Genomic DNA, 26,924 nt, shown 5'->3' on the forward strand with positions numbered 1-26,924 from the left:
TTTCTGCTTTGGGTGTCTTGAGGCACGTATGGGCTGCGCGCACCCCAGGCGCCATGAAGCCATGTTACTGTCGTTGAGCACCGAGCAACTCTGAGGTAAGCACGCCTTGCCCTTTGTGTCCTATGCAGTCTTTGCATTAGCAACCATTTTGGCACTTTTGGAGTCTGAGTTATTTAAAGAGATATTGGTTTACTCTGTGCCAGGGTTGTTGGAAATGTAAATTGTCACAACCCAGGCTTCTTTTACTTAGGACATCTAGGTGTTGAGAATCTTCTAATCCGTTCTAAACAACTTTGAAGCCCAACAGGTCTTTACCTTAATATAAGCAGAGCTTTATCTGCTGTTCCTTTGGCTGTGCTTAAATAAATGTACCCGTCTCGTCGGTTTTGTCTTAGAACAGGACTCGGTCAGTGTTTGTGGTTTCCCCATAGATCACACTCCGCTGAAAGCAAGACTGTAGTGAGACATCAAGGCTCAGATAATAAAGACCTGTGCCCTTCCAACAGACTGGAGGGCGGACCTGGAATACTTTTCTAAACAGATAATTCTATTTTAGCTTCAAAAGACCATGTGCCTGCCCTGGATAAGTGCTGTAAATCACCCTTTTCTACTACTGGGGCCCAGTCCTAACTTCTCATTTACCTTACTTGATGGGTAGGCGGCAGAAACAATTACGGGTTTGTAGCTCTCTACTGCTAAATATTCCTATAACTTATCATCTAAGCAACAGTACACACACAAACAGGCACATGCACACATTTTTCTACAGGTGTATACACTCTTGGATGTGAAAAATGAATTGTACTCAACCGCATGGGCTTTAGAAGTAGGTCTTCAGTTTAACTCTTCTACTCCCTGCTTTTCCATCTTTGTCTTGCGGTCTTTGAAGAAACTCTTCCTGCAGGGAGGTCTCAGCACCCAGCACTGCAACTGAGGACTTGCCAAGCATCTTAAGGAGGGAGGGAGTGATACAATAGACTGGCTTTGCAGAGCTTCCCAAGCCTACATATACATGTAAATCATTTTGGAATTTTTTTAATCTTGTTTTCAACTGAATTGCAAAGAGGCTAATTAAAAAATATATATATCAAATGACATAAAAGCATACAAAGCAAAAACTTGCAAGGGCAGACATACTCCACCCCTTTCCCTCCAGAGCTAACAGCCATAAAGTTTGGTGCATCTCATTCCAGAACTTTTATTGTGCCCTTATACCTTGTTTTTTTTTCTTTTAAAGATTTTATTTTTGACAGAGAAAGACACAGCGAGAGAGGGAACACAAGCAGGGGGAGTGGGAGAGGGAGAAGCAGGCTTCCCGCGGAGCAGGGAGCCCGATGCGGGGCTTGATCCCAGGACCCTGGGACCATGACCCGAGTCGAAGGCAGACACCCAACGACTGAGCCACCCAGGCACCCTTATACCTTGTTTTTAAACATAGATGTGGAATATACCATATTCTGATTCTTTCATTTTACTCAGTCTTTTTATGGTAATCCTATTTTGGCTACACAGTATTGTGCAGTAAGGATATATCACCCTTTATGTAAACATTCTCGCATTATGCATATGTGCCTCTCCTGGGCACTCCCCCCATTATTCTGTTACAGTGCTGTACTGATGATTTTTTTTTTTTTTTTTTGAGGGATCTTGATATACACATCATTTTAAGTCTTTTAGTAAGGGGGATGTCTGGAACAAAAGATAAATTTAAGATTTTTTATGTTAACCAAACCACTTCTCCCAAAAAGCTTTCATACCAACTGTGGATGGGCGTGTATTCTTTTTTTTTCCTGCTTACTTATTTTTCATCATGATAAGCGTACTCTTTAATCCTCTACCCCGCCCCCCCAACCTCCCCTCTGGTTAACCATTAGCTTGTTCTCTATCCTTAAGAGTCTGTTTCTTGGTTTGTCTCTCTCTTTTTTTTTTTTTTCCATTTGTTTTGTTTCTTAAATTCCACATAATGAGTAAGATCATACGGCATTTGTCTTTCTCTCACATTTCGTTTAGCATTATACTGTCTAGCTCTATCCATGTTGCAGATAGCAAGATTTCATTCTTTTCTATGGCTGAATAATATTCTCACGTTGTATATAACACTTTTTTTTTTTTTTTAAGATTTTATTTATTTATTCATGAGAGAGAGAGAGGCAGAGGGAGAAGCAGACTTCCCGCAGAGCGGGGAGCCCGATGCGGGACTCGATCCCGGGACTCCGGGACCATGACCCGAGCCGAAGGCAGACGCTTAACCATCTGAGCCACCCAGGCGCCCATATAACACGTCTTCTTTATCCATTCATCTGTCAGTGGACACTTGGGCTGCTTCCACAGTTTGGCCATGGTAAATAATGCTGCTATAAACATAGGAGTGCATGTATCCCTTTGAATTAGTGTTTTTGTATTTTGGGGGTAAATACCCAGTGGTGTGATTGCTGGATCATCGGATAGTTCTATTTTTAATTTTTTGAGAAACCTCCGTACTGTTTTCCTCAGTGGCTGTACTACTTTGCATTTCTTTCAACAGTGCAAGAGGATTCCTTTCTCTCTACATCCTTACCAACACTTGTTAATTTCTTGTGTTTTTTATTTTAGCCCGTCTGAGAGGTATAAGGTAATACCTCATGGTGGGGTTTTTTTGTGTTTTTGTTTTTGTTTTGGCTTTTTTTTTTCTTTAAAGATTTTATTTATCTGCCAGAGAGCGCGTAAGTGCACAAGCAGGGGGAGCGGCAGGCAGAGGGAGAAGCAGGCTCCCTGCTGAGCAAGGAGTCCGACTCAGGACTCGATCCCAGGACCCTGAGACCATGACCTGAGCTGAAGGCAGCCGCTTAACCGACTGAGCCACCTAGGCGTCCCCCTTATGGTGGTTTTGATTTGCATTTCACTGATGATGAGTGGTGTTGAGCACCTTTTCATGTGTCTGTCTTCTTTGGAGAAATGTCTGTTCATGTCAGCTGCCCATTTTTTAATCGGATTATTTGTTTTTTTAGATGTTGAATTTGTATAAGTTTTTTATATATTTTGGATACTAACCCTTTATCGGATAAGTCATTTGCAAATATCTTTTCCCATTCAGTAGGTTGCTTTTTGTTGTTGATTGTTTCCTTTACTGTGCAGAAGCTTTTTATTTTGATGTAGTCTCAACAGTTTATTTTTTATTTCCCTTGCCTCAGGAGACATAGCTAGAAAAATGTTGCTATGGCCAACGTCAGAGAAATGACTGTCTGCGCTCTCTTCAAGGATTTTTATGATTTCAGGTCTCACATTTAGGTCTTTCATCCATTTTGAGTTTTTATGTATGGTGAAAGAAAGTGGTCTAGTTTCATTCTTTTGCATGTGGCTGTCCAGTTTTCCCAACACCATTTGTTGAAGAGACAATCTTTTTTCCATTGTATATTCATTCCTCCTTTATTAAGATTAATTGACCATATAATTGTGGGTTCATTTTTGGATTTTCTATTCCATTGATCTATGGGTCTATTTTTATGCTAGTACCATACTGTTTTTTTTTTTTTTAAAGATTTTATTTATTTGAGAGAGAGAATGAGATAGAGAGAGCATGAGGGGGGAGGGTCAGAGGGAGAAGCAGACTCGATCCCGAGACTCCAGGATCATGACCTGAGCCGAAGGCAGTCGCTTAACCAACTGAGCCACCCAGGCGCCCCAGTACCATACTGTTTTAATTATCACCACTTTGTCATATAATTTGAAATCTAGAATTGTGGTACCTCCAGTTTTCTTTCTCTTTTTCCAGATTGCTTTGGCTATCCGGGGCCTTTCGTGGTTCCATACAAATTTTAGGATTGTTTGTTCTAGTTCTGTGAAAAATGCTGCTGGTGTTTTGATAGGGATTACATTAGATCTGTAGATTGCTTTGAGTAGTACAGACATTTTAACAGCATTTTTTCTTCCAACCTATGAGCATGGAATGTCTTTCCATTTCTTTGTGTCATCTTCAGTTTCTTTCATCAGTGTTTTAGAGGGTTTGTTTTTTTTTTTTATCAGAGTATAGCTAGGTCTTTCACCTTCCTGGTTAAATAGGTATTTTATTCTTTTTGATGCAATTATATATAAATGACATTGTTTTCTTAATTTCTCTTTCTGCTGCTTCATTATTAGTGCATAAGAATGCAAAAGATTGCATTGTACATAGATTTTGTATCCTGCGACTTTACTGAATTCATTTATCAGTTCTAGTAGTTTCCTGGCGGAGTCTTCAGGGTTTTCTATATTTAGTATTCTGTCATCTGCATATAGTGAGTAGTGAGTTTTACTTCTTCCTTACCAATGTGGATGCTTTTTATTTCTTTTTTGTTATCAACTGCTGTGGCTAGGACATCCAGTACTATGCTGAATAAAAGTGGTGAGAGTGGACATCCTTGTCTTGCTCTGACCTTAGGGGGAAGGCTCTCAGTTTTTCACCATTGAGTATGATGTTGGCTGTGGGTTTTTTTATATAAGGCCTTTATCAGGTTGGGCATACATCCTTGCCAGCTTTGGATACAGTATGAAAAACCTTACCCAATTCGCACTTCTCTGACAACTGAAATTGACCATTTTGTCACAGATTTATTGGCCATTTGTTTCTGGTTCTGTGGAATTGCCTATTCCTGTGCTTAGCTCATTTTCTATGAGGTTATCTTTTTTCTTCTAATTTGGAAATTAAGAAACCTGGACTAGGTTGTTGATTGCCTCTAACCCATTGCATGACCCTTCCCAAGTTTGCTCCATAGCTTGCACCTCAGAAAACATCATCCTCGAGCTGCTTACAATTCCCATTTCTTTTTTTCCAACCCTTTAGGAGGCAATGATCGATCCCTGTGTAAGTGAAACTGCATGCACAACACTGACATAGAATTTGAAGGCCCATTAATCTTTAAAGCATACTACTAGTCCAAGCAAATAATATTCATCCTGGACAAACTGAAAGCTGTGAAATATTGGCAGTTTTGAAGCCCACTGTTTGTACAGAATGAACTTCACCGTAGGTTTCTTTGTGGCCTACAGAGATCAAATCTCTGATCAAATTAGTCACAGGTCAGTCCCGAGCCTCATTTGACTACAGTCCTATTAACCTGATATTTGCTTATTTTAAATGAAAGTAAAAGAACAAGGGAAGACTGATTTCTTATCCCTGTGAAGTTTACTTCTGTCCATTCAATAGTCTGAGTGATTGCTTTGTGTCAATGACGTGCTTCAGAATGTGTTAACACAGAGCATAGGGCAGGGTGCCCAGCTTCCGGACGGCGTGTCTCATTTCCATCCAGGTGACAGGTAACTTCAGATTTGGTACTTTCCCATCCAGATTTGCCGTTGTCCTTGCCTCCAGCCAGTCTTAATATAGATGCTTTTGTAAAACTAACACCCTGTGGCTACACTGTTCAGACTGAGTTATTTCAAGCTTGAAATAACTCTTGTGCCCTGTGTATTTGTCCTCTTGTGCCCTGTGTATTTGTCCTAAACTCCCCAGAGCAAAATGGAGCTACTCAGCCTTTTTTCCTTTCATTTACTACATCCATGATACATCCCCATCCCTACGGCACAACAGACATAGAAAATGGAAACATGGGGAAGGGAAAAAGAATGTGGGTTAAACTGTGTGTGCTGTAGTTTCCATAGTCTCTAATTTTAAAACTACCTTTCAAATTAGTCACTATCATGCTTTACAGATGATAAAACTTAAAGTAAGTTACGGTCAAGCAGCTAGGAAAAGGTGAGACCCAAATTATGATACAGATTTGTCTTTCATGATGAAGGATTTTGCTTATGAGAATGAACTGGAGGAAATGTGGCTTATATAAGCTTTGTTTTTTGTTTTTAAGATTTTATTTGAGAGCGAGCGAGCACACACACACACACACGTGCAGGTGGGAGGGAGAGGGAAGAGCAGACTCAGCACTGAGTGCAGAGCCTGGTGCAGGGCTTGATCTTAGGACCCCGAGATCTTGAGCCAATACCAAGAGTCAGACGCTTAACCAGCTAAGCCACCCAGGCACCCCAATATAAGCTGTTTTGTTTTGTTTTTTAAATAGGCTGTTTTAATGTCATCTACAACCAGTATCCTAACTCTGTTTTAACATTTAACCAGTTTTGGATTGTATTAGAGACAATTCGTAAAATTGGATTGTGGGTAGGAATTAGACGTTCTTTAAAATAGAACTTGAGAAGGAAGTCCTGAGAATCTTCAGTCATTAGACATGACTAACCCAGTGGGGGTTTTCCAAGTCTGAGGTTGCTTTACATATGACTTGTAGATTTTCTCCACTTACTAGAGTAAGAATACAAGTATACCTCTAGTGCTTGCAGAAATTAGTTTTTTTTCTTTTTATGAGTACATGTATTATTTAATAAAGTACAATAAAACAAAATTTAGTGATAAACCTTTAAAGAAACTAGCATAAAACAAAAGTTCTAAAGTCATGAACAATGCAAAGTAAGCTTTAAAGGTTAAAACCCCAGCAAATATGAAATAACTGAAACAGGCAACAGCATGAATCCCCCCACCACTCCCCACCCAGGGCCCTCCAAGTTGGAGAATAGTAGGACCAAATAAAACTTCAGCTCAGAAACTGATGACTTTGAAGGCTGAGCAGGACGCTTCTCACTTTCGTAATGCAGTGTCTAGGAAAAACAACCAGAAGCCAAAAACAGTAATCATCCTCTACCTTGTGCAAGTCACCTGAATGTCTGGTACTATTTCCTCACCTGTAACAAAAAAGAAAGGCTATCCTAAAGTCTATGAAGTGAAAAATGTTAGTAATGTATTTGTTAAATGTGATGGGTTAAAATTTAGAGATTGTGACACAGAACTTACTAAAAAGACTTACTAAAAAGACTTACTAAAAGTCCTTCAAAATCATCATCTTGGGGTGGGGGGTGGTTGTACACATGTATGAGCATTGTTCCAAACAGATGTAGAACACTTTAAAGTTGTTTGCAGGACTAGATGGGCAAGCATACACCTTATTTTATGATCGTTTTTCTGGGAAGAATTAAACAATACTGTCCACCAGACTTGGCTCTAAAACACCAATTTTCAAAAAGCAGAGGAAAAACAATGTCCCTGTTAAATAATTCCAGTATCTCCTTATGTTTCTTTTGGTCATGATGGCAGCATCACTGGATTAATCAAAATTTCTACATATTCTTTATATATAGCAATATTCATTATAGCAACATTTTTAAAGTTCTAATACAATAATAAAAATTATTTTAATTCCAGAGTATTTTAATTTTTCCTTCTCTCCAGTGCTTAACCTGAAGTTGAATAGACTTTCTCCTATACTAAACCTTATACCCTGTATCCACCTCGGTTGGGAACATAAGCGAATTCGACTATATTTTAACTATGGAGTAGAATTACTGTGTACAAAAATGTCACACACAGATGGCTTGGCCTCTTTACTTCCTCTTGCCTCCATTTGACTGGAACAGGAAATCAACCATGGGGAGGCCCATCCATTATATTCTCTACTATTCTGTGTTCAGGCATTTGCATATACGTATGTATGTATGTGTATATGTGTATCTATACACACAAATGAATATCCATGATTGATTATTTAATGGACATATAAGGATAGTTAAGTGCATTGTTAGCACAATGCATTTACCTAAAACACAGGAAGTTAGGGAAATTTCACATATGGACATTTCGTTAAAAAAAAAAGTGCAATATCCTGTTGTATTAAAGCAAAAGTTGTAGGTTCTTACATTAAACCATTAAATGTTTGGTTCTGCTTCCCTAATTTCCTGAACCCACATCTTTCATTACTTACCAAATATACATTCCTGTAAGTAAATCCCTGGCCAGGTTCCTTCTTTGGCTCAATTTCTTTGCTATTTTTAATGTGCATAGTGCTCTCTCCTTTCAGCAGAGCCCAGGAGCCTGGGGTCAGCCGAGACCCATTCTCCTAAAACTTTACAACTCTCTACAGGCGTATTTACAAAGTGTTACCTGAAAATACCAAGGAGCCACTAGACATGCCATTTGTGTGCAATTCATTAAAAAGAATTTACATTCATTCTACTAGTAAGAATTATTTACTTCTCTGGCTCTGGCTTGAAAGGATATGGTAGGTGTGAGTCAACAAAACTGTCTCTGTCCTCTTCCTCCCCTTATTCATAGGCATTAGTCACTCACAGGTGTAAACCCATACACCAAAAGATCTGCGTCATAAAGTGGAGGAGATCTGAAACACAAAAGCGTAGAGTTTTGACTGTACCGTACCTCGGGGGATTAAGTACAAACCACAGCCAACAGCCAGCTCCTGAGGATTCTTCTTAGTGGTAATGAGGAAAACATTTTGAACCTGGGCCTCAAATTGCAGTATGCTAAGCAATGCAGGAACAACATGAAATGAATGTAAATTTTAACAAGTTTTAGCTTTAGGCTTCTCATTAGTGCCCTTACCCCAATTGTAATGCGCAGAATGCACCACTAGAGAGCAGTCATTTCCCTTAGGAAAAACTACACGGATTTAACCACAAGAAGGTGCCACTTCACACCCAGTAGAATGGCTATAAGCAAAGAAAAAGACATACAGTGTTGGAAAGGATGAAGAGAAACCAGAAACCTCATACTGTGCAGATGGGAATATTCTACAGTACAGCCCCTGTGGATAAGTTTAGTAGTTTCTTAAAAATCGTTACCATACAATCCAACAATTCCAGTTGTATGAACCTATGAAGATAAATGAAAACATGTTTATGTTGAGACATGCTCATGAACATTCATGGCAGTGTTAAAAAAACAGAGACCAGCCTTGAAAATTCTCTGAACAGACAAAACCAATTTAGTCACACAAACAAAACTTAATTTACCTTATTTTGCAAGACTAACTTGACCTGGGTCATTTCTTGCTTATGTCTGTGAAAATCATAAGCAAAACTTGAACAGTTCCCAAAGTTGGTACACACTGACCAATTCCCTACCATTTAAGAAAATTCTAATTTAACCAAAGACTGTGAAGAATAAACAGCTGCTGCTTTCTCACTATATAAGACACTTGATAACAAACATTCCTCTGAGCCTCATTCCATGTTTTGGTTTGAGTGCTCCCGGTGTGTGTACGAGACACTTTTACTAATTACTACTTTGGTGATGGGTTAGTTTTACTTCTGCTGTTTCTGAACTTCTGCCATGTCCTGGCAACAGAAATGGGATCCAAAGACGACCCCGAATGTCTCCAAGGCCAGTGAACAAACAGGTGCTGGTATCCATGAAGCCCACAGAACTCACTGCTTTCTCATTAATCATGGAACTTGAGGGTAGGTCTCTCTGGGATCTGAGCTCTGCTCTTTGTTTTGAGCTCTCTAACTTCATAGTGCACACCTGCATTTTGCTTGTTGGAGCTTCTTGGTAAGTCATTCTACTCAGTGAATTGGGGGGGCTGGAATGTGATTTCCCTGTGTTTTGAAACCGTTAGAAAACAGGGCCTCTCTCAGTTTAGACATCTAAAGGCAAAGACAGTTTCCACCTGGTTTATGGATGAGGCTCTTGTGCCTTTTTGGAAAATGAGTGAACTTCTGAAATTGGGGTGGCCACTTTGGGGAACCTTTAATGTAGATAGGTCCACCTTAAGAAGCACCCTTAAAAGAGAAGATTCCAAACCTCTCAGAGACCATGGAATGCATCCTTTCACTGATAGGCAGCAATTAAAGACAAAAATAACTCCAAAAAGAGCTCTGAAAGCATCCCTAGAACATGCAAATAAAAAATCTTTGGCCATCTGAGCATGTAACCTTAACTTTAGTCCATCTGTCAGAAACACAGTTTGGGAGGCACCTGCGTGGCTCCAGTTGGTTGGGTGTCCCACTTTTGATTTCTACTCAGGGCATGATCTTGGGGTCATGAGATCAAGCCCCTCATCGGGCTCTGTGCTGGGCTCGGAGCCTGCTTAAGATTCTCTCCCTCCACTCTTGCAGGCATGCACGCGCTCTCAAAAATATAAAAACAGCTTGGATCCAACAATTCTTTTGACTTTTGTACCTGAGACGTGGGTAAAATTTTCACAACAAAAGCTTTAAGATCTCTGTGGATGTCTGTATGTTTATGTACGCCTATGCATATTACAGGTGTGATATTTTGCTTTTTCCAGATGGTATTACCAAATTAAATTGCAAAGAGTTCTTTTTAATTTACTTAAAAAAAAAATTAAGTGTTTTATCAAGTATACTCTCAGAAGTATAGGAACTAACCCAGATGTTTTTCAAGGTCATATGATCTGAGATAATCTTAAATAAAAACTTGTTTAAGTTTGCTGGTTTAATAAAAGCAGGTATGTCTTCAAAATTTGCCAAAAAGAAAAATAAGATGGTTAGTTGCTTGATGCCTACTCCAAACATGAGTGTTTAAAGCAATAACTTGAAGTTTAATTTTAACTGAATGGTGGATATTCATTGGATATCTAAATCATTTCTAAACTTATATTTAGCATTTAATGTTTACCTACTTTTGGCTTTTTAATTTTCTACAGGGAGATAAAAGATACTTGGGTCCATTAATAAACATGGTTGGTGCCACACCAAAGAATCTATGAGGAAGAATATACTTCTAGAAACTATGAGATATATTTATAAATTTGTCAACCCACAGTTGCTTTTTTCTTAGGATCTTTAATTCCTAGTGAAAACAGTTAAGAATTCTAATATATGTAATATTAAAATTACTAGAAATAATAGGGATAAAAAAACAAACTGTAGATGAAAAGTAGGTAAGGAGGGGCACCTGGGTAGCTCAGTCAGTTAAGTGTCCCAACTCCTGATCTCAGCTCAGGTCTTGATCTCAGGGTCGTGAGTTCAAGCCCCCACGTTGGGTTCCATGCTGGGCGTGGAGCCTACTTTAAAAAAAAAAAAAAAAAAGTAGGTAAGGAAAACAATGTATTTTTTGGCTAAGGAAAGGTATGAAGGACTTGGGAGTTTTTACCTTGTTCTTTAGGGAAAAAAATAATTTTGTCCTAAAGTAAAATGATTGTTCCAGAAGAAGAAAGGAATCTTAAGTGTGATCCAGCCAAGATTAGAATGGATTTAAGTTTTAAAAAGACTTTTAATATCAAAAGTATACTGATGCACATTAAAATTTGGTTTCCTCTCTGTTAAAAGAGCCAAGTTTCTTCCTTAGATTATTGGTCTGCTTTTAATAAGAAATTGTAAACGAAGTGGTTTTCTTAACTTTAATGTAATTTGCCTAGGAAACAAAGATCTGTATCTTACGAAAATATTTCCTGTGCTTCAAGCCCTTGAATCTTCTATTAAAAAAGCTAAGATTTTTTTACAACTATGAAACTTCTATGTATTTGCCTTTGCAATCTTCTGTCACTTTGGTTGAATGGATAACTAAGCATCGTTTCACAGTGACCAATGATCATATTGGATCAAATGTTTTAAATCTTTTGACATTTTTTGACAAACTTCCCCAAATCAAATTCTGAATGAAAAAGAGAAGTATTAATTTATCTAGGCTTATTTGATACATTAAATTGCATGGGAAACATCAAATTGCTTAACCTTCTTAGATCCTATTTCTGGGATATGTAGGTCATTAAAATCAGAAATTATAAAATTTTTAAGAATTTCATATGTCGGTATAGTGTTATCAGTCATAGTTTCAAGTATGATCTTAAAATATTGTAGATCATAAAAAATAACCAAATTTACTTGCCAGTTGCATCATCTTGGGGGTGTATATATGAGAATTCTTGCCAGATTTGTAAGTGGCTATTATTTAAGTCTTTTGCCATTTACAGACAGTAGTTGTTTGATGGTTTTGCAGAAGTGTTCCTGCAGAAATGCTTCATTTTGAAAGAAATTCATGGGAAAGATCTTGACAATTATTCAAAGATGCAGGCTTCTGGCAACTTTCATAACACTGAACTGGGTAAGAATTTCTAAGGCTCTAATGGAAAACGGATTCATAAAGCTGCTAACCCAAGATGAAACAAAACAAGAATTACATACAACTAAATGAACTTATGAAGATGACTAGAATTTTTATTTCATTTAAAACACAACTGATTCTTTAATGTTTTTTAGATTTAGAGGACCCCTTTTTCTCCTCTCTTAAGCTATCTATAACTTACAGCAATTTGGTAAAGTGTATGTTTGCAACAAAGGCTGAAGCATTTATCGCTCTCTCTCCACGGGATCTCTCCAGATTTTGAAAACCATTTAATTAGTTCAGGATCGCCTCGGTGGCTGTCAGTTGAGTGTCTGACTCTTGATTTCGGCTCAGGTCATGATCTCCGGGTTGTGAGTCTGAGCCCCGTGTAGGGCTCCACACTGGGCACAGAGGCTGCCTAAGATTCTCTCTCTCCCCCTGCCCCCCCCACCCCCGCTCGCACTTGCATGCATGCACACACACTGTCCCTCCCTCTCAAAAAAAAAATGTTAGTTCAGGGGTGCCTGGGTGGCTCCAGTCGTTAAGCGTCTGCCTTCGGCTCAGGTCATGATCCCAGGGTCCTGGGATCGAGCCCCGCATCGGGCTCCTTGCTCAGCGGGAGGCCTGCTTCTCCTTCTCCCACTTCCCCTGCTTGTGGTCCTGCTCTCACGATCTCTCTGTCAAATAAATAAAATCTTAAAAAAAAAAAAAAAGTTCAGTAAGAATCTGTTCTCTTTGTAACAGGACACAGTTAGGTAAGTCCTAGGCTTGGCTTCCTAGCCTCAAGCTTTTGAAAGTCCAATCTGAGATTCCTTATGAAAAGTCCCAGCAAAGCAGTCAATCCCTATTCTTGCTGCAGTTGTGTAACTAATTAGGCCAACTTTATTGAAACTAGATTTAATTTGTAAACAAATTAGTCTACTGTCATTATCTCTGATCATAATGGGGAGTGATGAGAAAAATTACCTTTCAGGATAGCTGGGTGGCTCAGTCGGTTAAGCGTCTGCCTTCGGCTCAGGTCATGATCCCAGGGTCCTGGGATCAAGTTCCGAGTCAGGCTCCTTGCTCAGCGGGGAGCCTGCTGCTCCCTCTGCTTGTGTGCTCTCTCTCCCTGACAAATATATAAATAAAATCTTTAAAAAACATAAAAATAAAATCTTACAATTACCTTTCAATAATATACCTTTGTGGATACTGGATTCTAGTGCTGTTGTCTTTGAGGTTTGTTTTCTACCTGTAAACTAGACTAGTTCCTGAATTCTTCTAGTTTGCTCCAGTATTTGGCTAGAACTCTCCAACTAACATGTCCAGTTTTGACTTAGAATCAGTATGAAACTAAAACTGCCCTTTTCCCAGAGCCATGCAAGCTTAAAGCTGCGCAACCTGATACAAACTTCAGAGAAATCCTCACAACAGCTCGTATGTCTCATTCACATTGCAAACCAGGAAAATCTGTCAGACTCTCACTGCTTGCCCCCACTCCATCTGAACCCAACACTAGAAATTTTCTCAACTGACAGTTCTCCAATTTGCTATTAATCTTTCTCTTTTGTTTCCACTGAAATGCGTCTGGTTAAATTATCTGTTTGTTCACATTATATAGAGACCTAATTTAGGTGAAAGCTCAACTGAAACAGGACAGGACGAATATAAGGATGTTTTAAGTAATCACAAGGATGTGAATGCTAATTCATCATGTTGTGCCTATGTATATAAATGGGTTTCTTTTTTTTTTTTTTTTTTCCAAGTGGTTATCTCCACTCTGGAGAATTTTTCAGTCCTTTGTGGTGTTTTCCTTACAGTCATCATATTCACCTCTCCAGTGTATTGTATACTCTTGAGGGTTTTTAATGCCGTCAGCAGCCACTGACATACCAATTATCAGACAACTGGATGAACTCAACAATAACCACAGATATGATGAAGACGGTGACTACATGGCCCTCCAGTCTGACAACTCAACTGGATGAAAACCCTGAACATGTGATTCTTTGGCGTGACTAAATTAATGGTGGTAACTGAGAATAACACTATACTGGTTAATAGTATACTCAGCCTGCTAAGAAAATGACCAAAAGGGGGTAATTATTAAAAACAAATGGAGAGGGGCGCCTGGGTGGCTCAGTTGTTGGGCGTCTGCCTTCAGCTCAGGTCATGATCTCAGGGTCCTGGGATCGAGCCCCACATCGGGCTCCCTGCTCGGCGGGAGGCCTACTTCTCCCTCTCCCACTCCCCCTGCTTGTGTTCCCTCTCTCGCTGTGTCTCTGTCAAATAAAATATTAAAAAAACAAAAACAAATGGAGACCAGCCTTAAAAATTCCTTGGGCCGACAAAACCAGTTTAGCCATACACAGTAAACTTAGTTTATTTTGCAAGATTAACTTGACCTGGGTCATTTCTTGCTTATGCAAAACTTGAAATGTTTCCCCAGGTTGATATGAGGGGACCACTGACCAATTCCCTATTAATCGCTGGGAAGAATAAACAGTCACTGCTTTCCCACTATATAAGCTGTTTGATAATATACCTTTGAGCCTCATTCCGTGGTGTGAATGCTCCCAGGATATGCACAATAAACAATCACTACTTTGGTGATTGGTGTTACTTCTGTTATATATAATGCTGCTGTTAAAGTTCAGAAATAGCCAAAATTTGGTAACCAACTGGTGAATGGATAAACAACATGTGTGATACATACATAAGATGACATACTATTCAGCAATAAAAATGCTATAGTATAGATAGAGGTGAACCTCAAAAAATTTATACTAAGAAGCCAGATGCAAAACTATCTAGAATACGATTTTACTTATACCCAGGAAAGGCAAATTTATAGACAGAAACCATATTATGGTTGCTTGGGGAGAAGTGGAGATGGACTGCAAGAAGGGTCATAAAAATTTGGGGGCGAGGATTGATGAAAATGTTTAAATTTGGATTATGATAATGTTGGCACAACTCTAAACTTAGTAAATGATGGATTGTAAACATGGTGAACGAATTTTATATAAATTATATCTCAATAAAACTGGATCCAAAAAAGGCACATTGATTTAGTATTGCATTAGAGTAGATATTGAGAAGTGAGACAAGTAGAAGGAAAATTAGAACACTGTTAGAATATAATACAAATAGCCCTGTATCATTTCAGTCCTGGGCTCTGGTTTCCAGATAAGAAAAAAGAACATTGTTTGCAGATGAATGGGGTTGGGGAGGGGAATCAGGGAATTTATGGTCACGTAAAAATTTCATTACTCTTGGCCAGAGGCCAAAACGGAAACATTAAAAAAAAAAGTTGCAAAGCTTCAGGCAGAACGCAGTTATTTTCTGAATGAAAACCAATACTGTGGAGTCACATTTATGAAAGGATTTATAATATCAAGTTAAGGGTCTCGTGTATAAAACTGATACTTGAGACAAGAAGTGATAGACACATCTATGCCAAAGTAATGTTACATATCCTGAATTATCCTTTATAAATTCCTGATTTTTTAATTTACTCAAACTTCAGGGGGCGCCCTGGGTGGCTCAGTCAGTTAAGCATCTGCCTTCAGCTCAGGTCATGATCCCAGAGTCCCGGGATGGAGCCCCACATCGGGCTCCCTGCTCAGTGGGGAGTCTGCTTCTCCCTCTGCCCCTGCTTGCTCACTCACTCTTTCTCAAAATCTTAAGGAAAAAAAAACACTTCAGGTATGACAAGTATCTGGGACTAAAAACTGTTAAGGTCTACTAAATTTTACAAAGGGGTCTAGCTATAATAAGAGAAAGGTAAGTGAATATCAAGACAAAACTATGCCCCTTTTTTTGGCTCTAGAGTGGCAGTGGCAACACTCGGAGTTACTAAAGACCAATTTTTTTTTTTTTAATAAAATACACTTTTATTTTTTAAGTAAGTGCTAGGCCCAACGCGGGGATTGATCTCATGACCTTGAAATCAAGAGTCCCATGCTGTACTTACTGAGCCAGCCAGGCACCCTCTGAAGGACTCTCCCATTACTATTAGTTCCTGGATAAAATAACATTTAAAAATGCTTACTAGAGGGCGCCTGGGTGGCTCAGATGGTTGAGCGTCTGCCTTCCGCTCAGGTCATGATCCCAGGGTCCTGGGATCGAGTCCCGCATCAGGCTCTCTGCTCCTTGGGAGCCTGCTTCTCCCTCTGCCTCTCCCTCTGTCTCTCATGAATAAATAAATAAAAATCTTTAAAAAAAAAAAAAATGCTTACTAGATTTTCAGGAAAGCAGGGAAACCTCCAAGGACAATATATAAGCAGGAATGGTAAGTAAACAGAAAAGCCATGGTTGTCCTGAGGACAAATGCCCTTACCAGCACTGGGATTGAGACTAAGCCTTGGTTGAACAGTAAGGGGATGAGCTGAGCCTGATACCCCAAATTAGGCCAGGAACCAAGGAGAGGGCTAAAGTGTCCCAGGGGCAGTTCCTGGCCTAGAAAAGCAAATGCAAAACCTCTCTGAGAGAACATGCCCAATTTAGAACCTCTGGATCCCCACAAGTTCAACCAAGAAAGCATTCACAAAATAAAATCACCACACACGGTGGTAGAATGGCACCATAAAGAAAAATCCAGCGACAATAAACAGATTTAGGACCCCCCCCCAAAAAAAAAACTTCAGATACTAGGATTACCAGCCATAGTTGATATAAAATTAACTATTATGAAATGCTCAAACAAAAAGAATGAAAAAGCTTTAGGCCAAGCCTATCTAAAAGAGAATGAAATAGTACTTTTGGGAATGAAAAACAGCAGTTGAAATTAGAGATTCAGCGGTGTAACAGCAGATTAAACTTTTATTACTTCTCATTTCAGCTCTGTGTAAAGTCCCAGAAAAAGAAGTGATACTCAAAGAGTCCGTGGTTGAAATTTTCTGAGCAGAAAGATACATGACGAATACAGAGACACATATCTAGATGCATTTTAGTGAAACCACAGATCAGAACAGATGAAAAGATTTTAAGAGCAGAAAGTAAAAGGAGATCCCATAGGAAGAAAAGGATAGCAGTTAACTTAAACTACAAAGGAAACCAGGTAATAGTGGAATAACTTCAAACTGTTGAAAGAAAAGTATTAACTAGTACTGTACCCAGTAAAACTATGAAGAGTTAAGTGTTGTATACTTGAAATCTGCTGAGAGTAGACCTTAAGTGTTCTCACCAGATGCACACATAAAAGTAACTATGAGGTGATGGATGTATATGTGTTAAATCATGTTCTCTCTCTCTCTCTCTATATATATATATACACACACATACATATATATATTTTTAAATATAATCTCTACACCCAATATGGACCTCAAACTCAGCCCTGAGACCAAGAATTGCATGCTCTGACTGAGGCAGCCAAGTACCCCTATGTTCTATACTTCAAATATACAATTTTGTCAACTACAACAAAGCTAAAAAAAAATTTTTAGATATAAAAATGGCAGTAAAATGACATTTGCAGATGAATAGAAACTGAGCGATTAACTAGAACTTCCTTAAAGTAACTTATAGAAATACATCCTTTAGAAAATAAATTACCTCAGAAGGAACCTCTGAGATCACAAAAGAAAAATGATCAAAGTGAACCCAAATAAATATTGTTTACATGTGGATTGGAAACAACTAAAATACTGAATAACAAAGGTTGGATGAGGTGATGAATTTTAGTGTTCTAAGGCCCTCAGTGTTTAGGAAGGCATTTAATGTACTAAGTAACTTTAGATTGTTGAAGATTTCAATGCACATGTAAGGTTAACTACTAAAAGAACAGGAAGGGGTGGAGGGAAAACACACAAAAACATTAAAACAAAGGCAAAGGTCTTGGACAAAAATGGAAGTTCTGGTAAAATTTCTGACCACTTAACCTGCCCAACCCCCAAAAAACAGGACAAGTAGGATAACAAAATTAACCTATGTACAACATCCTAATTAAACTAGGTGTTTCAGGAACCCCAAAATTTGGGCAGGTATAAGACCTGTGAGAAATTAGCAACTGAGCAGGGGGAAAGCAACCAGGAATGTGAACCACAAAAGAGGGTAACATACTGATTGGAAAATTCAGAGGACTAGCTCCAGAACAGTACTGAAACTGGATGGGGTTTTGCCTTCTCAAATATTGAGAGCAAAGGGTTTGAGACCGGTCTGAAAAGGCTGAAGTATTTTTGGGCCCATGAACTCTCAAAACCAGTGAAAGCTCCCTTCCAGGATAAAGTCCCTAGAAACAAATACACATCTGAAGACACACAACTTAAAATGCTCAACTCTTTTTAAAATCAGCATACACCTAAAACCTCAACACATACAACTAATCGTAAAGTAGAATGTCAATACACTTCCTCTCTTGAGGAAGAGATTAGCCAAAGAAAAAAATGGCAAAGTATAGAAGATTGAGCAGCATGAACTGCTAGTTTGATATAATGCACAAATACAGAAACTGCACCAAAACAGGCTTTTTAAGAATACATAAATAAAGGGCGCCTGAGTGGCTCAGTTGGTTAAGCGACTGCCTTCAGCTCAGGTCATGATCCTGGAGTCCCAGGATCGAGTCCGCAATGGGCTCCCTGCTCGGCAGGGAGTCTGCTTCTCCCTCTGACCCTCCTCCCTCTCATGCTCTCTGTCTCTCATTCTCTCTCTCTCAAATAAATAAAATAAAATCTTTAAAAAAAAAAAATACATAAATAAAATTTAACTCCATAATTGGCCATGAAACAAGTTCAATACATTTCCATGAAGTGGAGTCAAACAGATCATGATCACTGATGAAATGAAAAATAGTAATTTAAAAATATACTTCTAGGGCGCCTGGGTGGCTCAGTTGGTTAAGTGACTGCCTTCGGCTCAGGTCACGATCCTGGAGTCCCAGGATCAAGTCCCGCATCGGGCTCCCTGCTGGGCGGGGAGTCTGCTTCTCCCTCTGACCCTCCTCCCTCTCATGCTCTCTGTCTCTCATTCTCTCTGTCTCAAATAAATAATAAAATAAAATAAAATAATTTAAAAGTATACTTCTAAACTCCTGGCTCAAAGGAAAACTTGTAATAAGCATTTTAAAAATGTTTAGAAGTGGGCGCCTGGGTGGCTCAGTTGGTTAAGCAACTGCCTTCGGCTCAGGTCATGATCCTGGAGTCCCTGGATCGAGTCCCACATCGGGCTCCCTCCTTGGCAGGGAGTCTGCTTCGTCCTCTGACCCTATCCCCTCTCATGTGTTCTCTCTCTCTCATTCTCTCTCTCTCAAATAAATAAATAAAATCTTAAAAAAAAAAAAATGTTTAGAAGTGAAAATGAAATGAAATAATGAAAATAAAACTTGTGGGATCCAGAAAATGATGGTATTTTAAAAAATAAAACTTGCCAAAACTGACTTAAAAATTCTAAAATATCCTATTATCAATAAAATAATGAACTGGTAGTTAATTTTTCCACAAAAGAAAACTGTAGGCCCCCGTGGTTTTACAATGAGGTTCTATCAGATGTTCAAAAAGTGGATTATTTCAATGTTAAGGAATTCAGAGAAAAGAATATTCCATAACTCATTCTATGAGGCTAAAAACTATGAAAACAAAGTAACAGATTAATCTCATTCCTGAGCACAGATGTAAAAGTCCTAAACAAAATATCAGCAATTAAAGTTCAGAAGTGTATTTTTAAAAAATGATCGTTCCTTAATGAGCAAGTTGCTTTAGCCCAAGAATGGCTAACATTTAAAAATTTTTAAATGTGTAATTCACCACATTACCAGATTAAAGTAGAATAAACACATTTACTTCAAGAGGAAAAGAAAGTGTTTTATAAATTTCTACCCCTATAATAAAAGCTTAATAAAATAGAAGGAAACTTCCTTGCCCTGATAAAGAGTAGCAAAACCTAGTAAAATTCAATATTGTAGGGCTGTTAGTACTCCCTAAATAACTACAGATTAAATATGATTCTAGTTAAAGAAAAAAGGGGCGCCTGGGTGGCTCAGTCAGTTAAGCGTCTGCCTTCGGCTAAGGTCGTGATCGCGGAGTCAGCGGGAAGCCTGCTTCTCCCTCTCCCACTCCCCCTGCTTGTGTTCCCTCTCTCACTGCCTCTCTCTCTCTGTCAAATAAATAAATAAAATCTTTAAAAAAAAGAATCTCCTGTTGTTTTTCTTCCCAAAGAATTTGACAACTGATTCTAATATTTAATGAAAGAGCAAAAGGCCAAGAACACTCCTTAAAGTGAAGGGAGACTTGCTCTATAAGCTATCAAGACTTGTAATCAAGTTACAGTAATTAAAATAATGTGCCACCTTAGCTCTTGGTTAGACAAATTAACCAATAGAATGGCAAAGAAAGTCCCAAAATAGACATTTATGTGGAAATTCGCCATGTAGATAAAGTCCCCAAGGAAAGGATGGATTAGTCAATAAACAGCAGAAAGAAAACCAGTTATCCACATAGTAAAAAATTAAATTGCTTCTCACACATACATAAATCAATTCCAAGGGGACTAAAGGCAAATGTGAGACTCTGACTGCTAGAGGAGACTATAAGAAAGATCTTAAGCCATAGGATGCCTGGCTGGCTCAGTTGGTGGAGCATACGACTCTTGATCTCAGGGTTGTATTCCAGCCCCATGTTGGGTGTAGAGATTACTTAAGAATCTTAAAAAATGTGTTTTTTTTAAGGATTTAAAAAAAATTTTTTTTTTAGATTTGAGAGTGTGCATGCATGCACACAAGCAGGAGGAGAAGCAGAAGGAGAGGGACAGAGAGCATTTCAAGCAGACTCTGCGCTGACTGCGGAGCCTGACAGATGTGTGGAGGTGATCTCACAACCATGAGATCATGACCTGAGCCACCCAGGCGTCCCTTAAAAAAAAAAAAATCTTAAGACATAAAAATAACTATATTTGAATGTGTTAAAATTAACAGTAGAAATATTAGTATCCTATTATGAAGAACTCTTCTAAGAAAAAAATGACAAAAGACACCAGGAAGTATTTCACAGAAGAAACAAGAATAGTGAAAACATGTTCAACTCATTAGGAAAATGCAAATTAAAGCCACAAAATGTCATTTTTCACCTACCAGATTGGCAAGAATCAGATCTTCTAGTAGTAAACAAATGATAAACCATATTGTAAACTAGCACAACCATTCTGGAAAATAACTATATTATTTCTTATAAAACTGTTAAAAAGCTAATCAGGCACATACCTTACAACCAACTCTGCTTCTAGGGATACACTCTAAAGAAATTCTTGTAGATCTGTACCAAGAAACTAATGAATGTTCATTTTAGAATTGTCTGTAAAAGCCAAAAACAAAAATAAGGAAAACTATACCCAATTAAATTATAAAAATGAGCCTGTTGAATGGAAAAATCAAGTAACGTAAGACTACATATTAAGTACAATACTATTTTGCATAAAGTTCACCAAAAAAAGTAAACATTATGTAGGATATATAGATATATATATATAAAGCAAAAAACAAAAAAGTGATTGATTCAGGACAATAGTTACCTCTGGGGAAGAGGGTAAGCTGGGTACTGGAATTGGGAAGAACATGAAAGTACAGTCAATACTATCAGAAATGTTCTAGTTCTTAATTAGTGAGTGTGTACATAGGCATTTATTTATTCATTAACTCCATACGCATATATTTTTATATATGAATTAAACATTACATAAAGAAATATAGTGACCAGTGGTTGCCAGAGGTTGGGTGTGGGGGGTGGACAAAGTCGGGGAAGGTGGTCAAAAGACACAAACTTCGTTATAAAGTAAGTCCTGGAGATACAATTACAGCATGGTGACTGTAGTTAATAATGCTGTGTTGTATATTTGAAAGTTGCCAATAAGAGAGATCTTAAAAGTTCTCACCAGAAGAAAAAATTGTAACTGTGTTGTGATGAATCTTGACTTGTTTCACAAAATATACATATATTGAATCATTATGGTGTACACCTAAAACTGTTATATGTCAATTATATCTCAGCTAAAAAAGTGACCAGAAACACTTTTATATTGCTAAGACACTATGAAAAAGGAAATCATCTTCCCTTAAATGTATGTACACTACCTTGTAAAAGCAGATGTATAGTATAGCTGGTTAGGTGGAACAATGGGGTTTTTTGGTCACAATACAGGTTGTAACCACGCATTAGTTATGGATCTTGGACAAGTCATTTAATGTCTTTGAATCTATTTTTTAACTGTAAAATACAGAATTATTATAAAGATTAAAATGCTATAAAGTGGTACAAACTACATTTTTTAAAAATTATATTTTCCCCTTGACTATTACCCCAATTTAAGAAACCCCCTTATAGGGCACCTGGGTGGCTCAGTCGGTTAAGCATCCAACTCTTGATTTCAGTTCAGGTCATGATCTCAGGGTCCTGGGATCAAGCTCTGCGTCAGGCTTCCTGCTCAGCAGGGAGCCTGCTCAAGGATTTTTCTCCCTCTCCCCCCACCCAACATGTGCTCTCTAAAATAAATCAATCTTTTTTTTTAAGATTTTATTCATTTATTTAATTGACAGAGAGAGAGAGAGATGGCAAGAGAGGGAACACAAGCAGGGGGAGTGGGAGAGGGAGAAGCAGGCTTCCCACTGAGCAGGGAGCCCGATGCGGGGCTCGATCCCAGGACCTGAGCCGAAGGGAGTCGCTTAACCGCTGAGCCACCCAGGCGCCCTAAATCAATCTTTTAAAAAAAGAAAAAGAAGCCCCTTATATTCTAAAGAGTTTGTTCAGGTAGGCTGAACTTAGCTTCAACCATTAATATAATGGAAGAGTAACTGTTTAAAACAACAAAAACCACCAGAATTTTTGCATCAAATAATATTTCCCCTCAAAGAAGCTATATACTTCTTTCACCAAAGTTACTATTGCTCAGGGGCGCCTGGGTGCCTCAGTGGGTTAAGCATCTGCTTTCCGTTCAGGTCATGATCCCAGGGTCCTGGGATGGAGCCCCGAATCATGCTCCCTACTCAGCAGGGAGTCTGCTTCTCCCTCTCCTGCTCCCCCTGCTTGTGCTCTCTCTCACACACACTTGCTCTCTAATAAATAAAATCTTTTAAAAAAAAAAGTTACTATCGCTCAGGGTGATTTTAGAAATCTTCCATTGGAACGGTCTATTTGCGAAAAAATTTTTCCAGTAAACGAAAATCTTAATTTTTTGAGGGTAGATGTCCCCTGTTGTAACTGTAAGATATTTTTAATCAAGCTTGATGAATAAAGTACACATGGCTGTAATCAAGATTTTGGTCAAAATTAACATGACTGGGCGCCTGGCTAAGGCACCCCTTAAAAACTTTTTAAATTAAAAATAGCGTATGACTAAAATGAGTGACAAGACTAATTCTCTTGGATGTCTTACAAATGGATTCTTCTGGCCATTTTCAGAAAAATATTTAGCAATGGCAACATAATTGGAAAAGAAAAAACAAACTTGGAAGGACAACATTCATCCTAATGCATAAAGAATCTCATTTCTATACAAGTCTGCAGTTGCTGAAGAGACCATTGCTTTAATCAGTTACTAAGATTAGTGAAACTACTTACATTAGTTGCCTACATCCTTTATTTTTTAATTATTATTATTATTTTAAGTAGGCTCCATGCCCAGCATGGAGCCCAATGCAGGCCTTGAACTCACAACCCTGAGATCAAGACTTGAGCTGAGATCAAGAGTCAGATGCTTGGGGCGCCTGGGTGGCTCAGTCGTTAAGCCTGCTTCTCCCTCTCCCACTCCCCCTGCTTGTGTTCCCTCTCTCGCTATGTCTCTGTCAAAGAAATAAATAAATCTTGGGCACCTGGGTGGCTCAGTTGGTTAAGCGACTGCCTTCGGCTCGGGTCATGATCCTGGAGTCCCGGGATCGAGTCCCGCGTTGGGCTCCCTGCTCGGCGAGGAGCCTGCTTCTCCCTCTGACCCTCCCCCCCTCTCATGTGCTCTCTCTCATTCTCGCTCTCTCAAATGAATAAATAAATCTTTAAAAAATAAAAAATAAAAAAATAAATCTTTAAAAAAAATGTGATGTAAAAAAACAGAAAACGTTCTTAACTGATAAGATATGAATTAGATTCTAAATGCATTCTCTATCATGTAAGACATGGAGAGAAAAAAGAAACAAAGAAAATTCTTAAGTTTACCCTTGGCAATAGGAGTTTATATAATTTCAACAATCTCTTATCTAGGCATTTAACAGCATTATAAATTCAAAATGTGTGTGGGAATTAAGAGAAAAAATAATATTCCTTAAAGGGAGTACAAAGTTTATTTAAACATTTAAAATAATTTAAAATAATCAGTTACACAGAGTACAATGAAATTAACCAAAACCAATACCAAGTAATTTGTTTTTAAAGTGGCAATACAATATAGGAAAATGGTGGCTTTAATAACTTTATGGGACAATCACACAAAAGCACCTACTTCTTGAAGAAATAATAATATGCAAATTTTCACCATTTCAAAATTTTATCTCTGTATCACTTTTTGGTTCTCTTATTAACATCTGAGGTTAAAATGAAAGGCCTCACAATTAAGTAGCCATATTCTTTTAATAATGTCATCTCTTTATTCCTATGAATTTAATCATCTTTTAATTGCATGATTCCTTCAGCCTGATTCTCATTTTATATCTCAAAGAATGTTTTTAATAAACTGTGAGTACTGGTTCCACTATTTATCTTTCATAACCATTTTCAGGTCCTTCAAAACTATGCTTCTAACGATCTACACATAATATAACAGACAGCCACATGTTTTCTTCACTTCGCTTTACTTCCCTTATGAGTAGTTCCTATTTTATGGGTAGCTAGGGTATGTTAGTATGTTAGATGACTACGGTATAGTAAAAACCAGAAATAGACATTTAACACCTTAAAAAAAAAAAAATTTAACACCTTTATGTTCCTAAACTCTACACACGTGACAAAGGCAGAAATACGTTAAAGAAAAAAACCATTTTAAATAATCTTAGAAACAATAAGACCATGATCCTCTCTCCCACAAAATAAATATAACATACTAGTAACCATAGCCAGACAAGCATTATAATACAAGAATTCCAGATAGTTGAAGCCAGGTGTTGAGATTTATGCTCCACATCCAGCTAGTTATAACCAGTCCAGTGAGTGCTAGAGAGTTAAATGTTTTGAGGAATGACTGAAATATGGTTATAGTTATACAAGAGAACATTCAATTCAGATCCAGCAAAGACTTATGAACTTGCCTACAGGCTGACAGCAAAAAGTGGCAATAATTTGGGAATTTTTAAATCTGCCTCATGAAAGACCTTCTTCTGCTAGCCTGAGATCCTCTTACAAATTTTTTTTTTCTTTTTTTGGTCTAAAATACTCAATAGACACTGGCTTTTGTAATGTGGCTTTCTACCCTCTTTACTGATAAGCCCAGGCTACATTTTAATGAGGACCATCAGAGTTAGTAGGCAATGAACTTCAGAGCTGGGTGGGTGGGGGTAGTGTTCCTCAGTGCCCCAGCGTCCTTGTGAACCAGCAATGAACTACACTAAATTATGAGGCATGATGACAGGAAAATTCAGGGAGGCCTGAAAGAGAGGTACCAAAGTGCATTGCAAATACAAAACAGAATATTTTAATATTCATCATAAATATTTATACAAATATTTACATATAATGAATAAGCCATTTTTAATACTGGCTAAAACCATGGAAGAGCTATTAAGTCAGCAGGTCTATCTATATCCTGGGTTCAAATTAATGCATAGAAATATTTTCAGTTGAAGTTCAATAAATAAATATACTGAAGGTGATTAAACAGAAAAAACAGGAAATTTCAATTTTGCTCTGTTTTTAACAATATCTTTTATTGGTAATAATGGACTTAAACTAATCAGTAAACCATAATCTATAAAGAATTTTTGTAAAAATGCATTCATTTTCTGATAATAAATACATCCAAATTGCAGTTTTTTTAAAAACCAGGATGGTGGAAAAGAGCAAAATGGAAAGGTAATAATCCTGGGCTCAAAACCAAATGATTAAATCAAAGACAGAAATATTTTGATTCCTCTCAGGGAGTCATGTAATCGGCACCATTTCTTCTCAGGGTCTCTCAACTGGACAACAGAGTAATATCAACTCTAAAGCCTTCTCCTCTAATATTTCTTCTGGTTCAATTTTTGCTAATATAAAACAAATCCTTTTTGCATGAGATGAAAAAATAAAAGTGTAGATTTATTCAGATGGGATTAGTTCAAACAGATATTTGGTGCCCTAAACAAGTCAAACTGAAATTAAGAGCTTCTTACAGCACTCCCATAAAGCTTCTGAAAATCCAGCCAAGTGGCACTGAGAAAGAGTAAACATTTTTTCTACTTCTGTAAATAGCCAAGAAATTGAAAAATCGACATCTAGAAAAAAGCAAGGCATAAATTCATCAGCACCAAGTAGAAATGATCTTCAAAAGGAGGTCTTTTATGTGTCCTGATATACTTGTGTTGATGAATAGGTTCTAATCTCCCCTCTAGGAAAAGTCCACTGCCTACAGTTAACACTTTTAGGCAAAAGAGAAGGTAAAACTCAGATAAAATAGAAATGATTCCATTTTACATTTTGATTTATCCAAAATGTCTTTAAAGAGGGATTTCAAGGTTTTGGTACTACTTTAAACATTTTTCAGAGGAGGCATGGTTTCAGGTTAGATTGTTTTTCTTCCCTATCCCATTATTTGCTAAAGCGGGAAGTATCAAATTTACTTTTATTACAACAGATCTTCAGCTACCATTCTAAATGTTGCACTTAGTCACAATACAACAGTTTCCATTTAAAATAAGACTCTAGCAGTAGTGAAAACTATTCAGAGGTGGTCATACAAGATCCTGGTTGTCCTTCTTGCCTATCAAATATGACCAAATTGTTGGTGGCTGGAGCTCAAATCACATACAATCAACCACATTATTGGATCCATGGCCTACATCTCGAATTTGGCTGGTTAAACAGGCACACACAGCTACGCCCGCTCCAGCTCTGCAGTGAGACACAGATCCAACCAGCTCCCACCTGAAGAGACAGAGGAGAAAGTATGTTATCTTAAAGCA

General features: G+C 38.0%; 2 protein-coding genes across 10 annotated transcripts in view; one reads left to right on the top strand and one right to left on the bottom strand.

Annotated features, from left to right (window-relative positions):
- The window catches only part of AFF1 (ALF transcription elongation factor 1), a 284,626-nt gene that overhangs the window by 247,906 nt on the left and 9,796 nt on the right, over nucleotides 1-26,924 (top strand). The window contains exons 26-27 of one of the 4 annotated variants that reach the window (XR_010409461.1): nucleotides 1-95; nucleotides 2,119-24,772. The gene's annotated coding sequence lies outside the window, so the exon portion shown is untranslated. Of the gene's footprint in view, nucleotides 24,773-26,924 lie in introns of those variants that run through there. The other 3 variants (XR_010409463.1, XR_010409462.1, XR_010409460.1) reach the window with 3 other exon arrangements.
- KLHL8 (kelch like family member 8) overlaps nucleotides 24,098-26,924 on the bottom strand; it is a 61,404-nt gene continuing 58,577 nt past the window's right edge. For all 6 annotated transcript variants that reach the window (XM_064584763.1, XM_045880816.3, XM_045880813.3 and 3 more), the window contains one exon: nucleotides 24,098-26,886. In XM_064584763.1, the coding sequence (XP_064440833.1) occupies nucleotides 26,763-26,886 (124 nt within the window). In that variant the 3' untranslated portion in view covers nucleotides 24,098-26,762. The remainder of the gene's footprint in view (nucleotides 26,887-26,924) is intronic.

This window comes from Mirounga angustirostris, unplaced genomic scaffold, assembly GCF_029215605.1.
Source record: "Mirounga angustirostris isolate CCGP_5_RB_7025 unplaced genomic scaffold, mMirAng1.0.hap1 SCAF_2, whole genome shotgun sequence".
Classification (NCBI taxonomy): domain Eukaryota; kingdom Metazoa; phylum Chordata; class Mammalia; order Carnivora; family Phocidae; genus Mirounga; species Mirounga angustirostris.